The sequence below is a fragment of the Buceros rhinoceros genome, unplaced genomic scaffold, assembly GCF_000710305.1.
Source record: "Buceros rhinoceros silvestris isolate BGI_N320 unplaced genomic scaffold, ASM71030v1 scaffold1212, whole genome shotgun sequence".
Lineage (NCBI taxonomy): Eukaryota > Metazoa > Chordata > Aves > Bucerotiformes > Bucerotidae > Buceros > Buceros rhinoceros.
Genome location: NW_010398084.1, coordinates 9,024 through 14,222, shown reverse-complemented (window position 1 = coordinate 14,222; position 5,199 = coordinate 9,024). Strand labels below are relative to the sequence as shown.

Genomic DNA, 5,199 nt, shown 5'->3' with positions numbered 1-5,199 from the left:
CTTTCCCAAGCATTGCATTGCACTGACCTTGGGGACTCTCTGGCAGCTGATCCCCAAACCGTAAACCGAAGTGCTGTTGCCAAAAAATCTGTAATGTGCAGTAACCTACACTAGGTGTTTACTGAATAATTCAGAAAATTTCCAGGTTGCTGGATTTTTTAAAAGAAATTAAAAGCCTTGCTTTATTTATAGAACTGAAACCAGTGTATGTGAGTAAAATTTTCAGAAAGGCTGGAAGAACCCCAGATGCCAGCAATGTCAATTTTCTTACCTGCATAGACAAGGCGTGTGAAGTCCAAGGATTTTACATGTTAAATGAACAGATCATTTTGCCTTTACGAGTGTATTTTAGGATTTCATTGGACATTCCTTTGTCTGGAATTGCTGCCATGCCATCAGGAATGTTCCTCATTCTTTTCCCAGGTCACTTGCACTGTGGAGACCAGAGACAAGATCCACACAGCCCAACTGAGGAACGCACTCCTGGAACGCTACCCTACAGCCACCTGGATGGAGCGGTGAGGGGTACAGCACAAGGGAAAGGGCTGAGGTCCTCCAACAAATAATTTACAAAGCCCTAATCTTGAGACATTCAGAACAAATATTATCTTTCAAGGCTGAACAGTTAGCAAATAGTTTCAGGACGTTTGTTTCCTGCGCAAAATGTAGTGAATATCCTTGGGAATTAAACTCAAAACTTTATCTTAGCTAAGGGAAACCTCTAGACTCTGCTAGTGTTGGAATTTGGTAACTCACTATCAGCTAGATACCTGGATTTTGTCTAGTGTGTAGGATCCAGTGGTGTTCAATAAACAGGGAGAAGGTGTTTTTCTTTACATCCGAATATAGACTTCTCAAAGGTCTTTTGGTTTTGATGCCACTAGTTAAAGTAACGCAGCTCCTTCTGCTGGACTTCGCCATGCTGCTAGTCATTTTCCATTTCCAAGCTGAAAGTTCTCCCTTTGCTGAATCTGCTTCAGGAGATATATACATGTGCGTGGGTTTGAACACACTTTCGTTCTGATCTTTGCTATCATGTGAGGAAAAATTATAATAAAATATATTTATAATAAAATGCAATTTAAACAAAACAAACAAACAAAAACAACCTTGAAAGATATAAGCCAATACTGTATTCTTTTTTTTTTCCCCCAAGGGAAAATTATCCTATTTATAAAGTTCCAAAAGGTGTTGCAGCAATTAAAAATACTCATTCTGGTTGTAATTAGACCTCATATGCAGAGCACAAATGTAATTCTTCCCTCTGATTTTGCAGACTCAGTATAAGAAGTAGGATGTAGAACAGCTTGTATTTCTTTATATAAAGGGGTCTCTCCACCCATGTGAATTTTGTAATTGGCGTTCCACTGATCATCTTAGTCTGCCTAAACCAGACTCTATCCATCTCACCTGACAGATTAAGTTCACTGTTAAGAGTGAAATATATTTAAAGACTGCATATTAATAGCCAAAGGCAGTGCTGGGAAAAGAGGAAGCCTAAGACTCAGGCGCATGGCTAATGCAATTAACAAAGAACACATTGACCTAAATACCATTTTCATCACTACAGGCAGAGACCAGCTAATAAGGTAACAGGGTGGGATGGTGAGAAATGTAAGAGAAATTCAAGCCCATTTCTGAGTGTGCATACAACGGTTGCCTTTCCACTGGGGCAAAACTCAATTTAAGGCCAGTTGCAATAGAGCAAATATATACCATTTCACATAGTTAAATTTAATCAGGATTGACCCACATTTTGGGTGTAGGTGTTTTAATGAGAGGTCTTAATCCCGCCTCTAGTATATCAAGTTTATAATTAAGTATATAAAATGAACATGATGTATTTAGCCATGCCCCTAGCAAAGCCCACTTGAAAATCCAGCTAAGTCAGAGTGAGCATCTCTGTGGGCTGCGTGGATAAATCACTCCAGTTCCCACGCACAGAGCTGGGTGAACTGTTGCAAGATATTCATGAAAACAAACTTTTACTGGAGGTTTTTGGGGAGAGAGATGCTGCAAACCCATAGTGATGCTCTTTTGTTGTCATATTATGATTTATAATTTGAGCTTCCATCTTTAGTCCTCCTCTTCTGTTAGGAATGGACTTGCTAGTACATTTCATTTCCTGGTTCTGCAGAGGGAAATTTTTGTCTCTGAAGTACAACCAAGAAGTGACGTGTGGAAAAGGAGATGCCCTGGAGCAGGCAGAAGCTTTCTCTGCCCTCTCTTACCTGTAGTCCATCTGTAGGTTAGGAAGGGCATCACCCAGAGAGTTAGAGCAACCTAAACAGAGGGTCCCTGTGGACTAAAAAGAATGAACTTCATATCCAACCTTACGCAGATCTCGTCTGTATTGTACATACTCCTTAAGGATATCCAGCTATGTCTATAACTTAACTCGCGCCTGTAAGATGGAACAAAGAGGGCACTGTTCTGGCTGTCTCTGCAGTATTTTTTCTGTGAAATAGTCTGTTCATTTCTTCTTATTGCGGTTTGTGAAGAAGCAGCAGCAGAGAAGAGACTCTTACAAATGGTGGACAAACATTAGAAGTTTACTGATTTGATCTATTCTTGGAAAGATTCTGTTGGTTTGTACAGGGAACTAAAAATTATTGATGCCCAAATGATTAGGTTCCTTCCCTTCTTGACATCCAGAGCAATGGCTATAGGGCTTGGTCTCCAGAACATGTTCTGTAGATCCCAGCCTTTCAGACAAAACTCATTTCTTCATGGCCAGAAGAGTTTAAGAAATACATGCAGAAATATGTGATGACAGACTTCATATGGCATATGTGCTACTTGCACTGAAACAAGCAATAAACCACGTCATCAAAGAGAAGATTTGGGGCTGTAAAACCACTACAAGTAAGGGTCTAATCATCCTCTCACGTCTTTTGGAAAAACTCTCAGGCAACTTTGAGGACGTCTCAGGTATATATGTGAGAAGAAAATGGGACTTTATAACCAATATTCTCAGTAGTGGCCAACAGCTTCTGCTGTCTGGGTCTGTGATTTATTGTCCTGTATTATCCTGGACTTTATTTTTTTAGAAACTCAGAGCATTAACAACTTCTTTACTAATTAGTGCAAACTGCATTTAGTGAGTGAGTCTTCATGCAACTAGGGCAAGAGAAGTAGCAGGTAGAGCAACCAAAAATCAGTGCACTCAAAATCACTGTATGAAGATGTGTTTTGGGGGAAAAAGAGGAAAAAAGAATAAAAAAGGGAGAGTGAGGTCTAGAAGTTACTTAAAATGTCAAGCATCATGTATGCAGTTTGGTCTGAAGTTTATTGTATTAAGTATAAAAATAAACTGTAAATCACTCTTCAGTGGTAAACACTTCACATGTGAATAGGATACCAGGGTTGATTTCCATTCTATATTGCTTTTATTAAATACTTTCAAGGAGAAGAACAAAAATTGAACTTAAACGTTTAAGTATGCAACTGGAAAGAGTAATTAAGTATCTGTGCTGCTAACACTTTTGCATTATGAAGTATAATAGGACTACGGCATTTCAAATGATCTTGATCTCAAAGGTCTAATAACATATTTTTAAATGTTTCATTTAAAGAAGAACTTTTATAGAGAATGTTCTTATGTACCTTGGAAAAAAAAAACTTTAATAATTTATACAAAAATTTCACAAATTGCTAAATCCACAAAATGTAAATCTAAGCATTGTATTTATTTGAAAAATAATTAAAATTATGCTATGCCTCCTCAGCAATGAAAGATTCGTCATTCTCTCATATAGTACTGACAGCTGCCTTCCATTAAAAATTCAGAGTTCCTTTTTTTTTTTTCTCCTTTCTCTGTCATTGACATCAACATAAATCCGTGTCTTTCATGCACGGGCAGCTCTGGGCTGCCGAGGAGGTGAGCACAGCTGGGCAGGGCTGTCGTTGTTGCCCTGTGGAGCGGGATGGGAGACTGCCAGTCTGCTCAGCATTCTGGCTGGGTAAACATCTCTTCTTACTGGCTTGGAAAGAGATTCTGTGTCACATACTGCGCCAAGTGCAAATGCTGCCTTGCTTGTACCTGGCTGTGTTCCTGGGCAATGCTTGGAGTCCGGGTGCAGAGGTATCCTGGGCTGGGCTTGTGTGGGTGAACAAAGTCCGTGATGCCTGGTGATGGATCTCAGGGATAATCACAAATATCATGAACTTTGGTAAACTAGTCCTTCGATTTCAGGGTGCAGCAGACCACCTGCTAAAATGCTTGGTTTTGTCTTGAGTGGAAGAGGATGCTTTGGCACAGGTAATTCTGCCAGAGCTAAGCTACTTAGCTTTGCAGCAGTCCTATGACTACAAGGTTTGTCAGGGACATGGCACAATTTATTCCAAGGACTGATGCAAACATGGCATATAATTGAAACAAAATCTCTTTCCTCATCGATTCCTTAATATCTTCAGCCAGGGCCTGTTAGCTCTGGATTAACTTCTAAAGCTCTGCAGGTATATGTTTACATAGCATCCGGAAAAGTTCATCTCCCCACGCAGGTGGCATGTCCTCACAAGTAGCACCTTGCCGTCTACCCTGCTACTTTTGGAAGATTTAGAAATGTGTGTTCCTCCTTCCCATTGCAAAATTCAGTAGGTACATTTGACGTGCTATATCAAACTTTTGCTAGATCCAGACCTAGGCATGTGGTTCAGTGATCAGAAAAGGAAACTGCAAGACTCAGGGGTTGGGCTATAATTCCTGCCAGCCATTTATTTGACGGCCTTGATTTTCCTGTCACCTCCTTTTCTGTTTGTTTAACTGCAAGTAGTCTGCCATGTATAGCATATACAGCTATATATAGCTATATATAGCATATTGAAGTTTGCAGTTTCTGTTACGAACCTTTGCTTTCATGCGCTCCCGTCTTTTTGCTGTGTCTCAGTGGAGGGGAAATCCTACTGAATGCCATCCCCTCCTAAGTTGATGATTTCTCATTGTTTAAAAGAACTTTATTTATTTGTTTTAAATAAAGCTGATGCAAAAATTGGTGGCTGTGATTGGAAAACATTCTAATAAAAGAAGAATGTTAAGTAATTCAATATTGAACAAACATAACAACAAGGTCCCTAAAGCTGTTTCAGACTTTTTCTCTGAAGAAGGAAAAGCTGAGCAAGTCCTTAGGGGGCAGAGCCAGATCAAACACACTTGAGTGTGCCCCTTAGTGGAAAAGCTGTGTTGGTGAGGCGGTTCAG

At 39.8% G+C, this 5,199-nt stretch overlaps 1 protein-coding gene across 1 annotated transcript in view; it reads left to right on the top strand.

Moving 5' to 3' along the window:
• The window catches only part of LOC104488851 (serine racemase-like), a 28,088-nt gene extending 27,556 nt beyond the window's left edge, over positions 1-532 (top strand). The window contains exon 11 of the mRNA XM_010130942.1: positions 424-532. Coding sequence (XP_010129244.1) covers positions 424-522 — 99 coding nt within the window. The 3' untranslated portion in view covers positions 523-532. The remainder of the gene's footprint in view (positions 1-423) is intronic.
• The last annotated feature ends 4,667 nt before the right edge of the window (positions 533-5,199 follow it).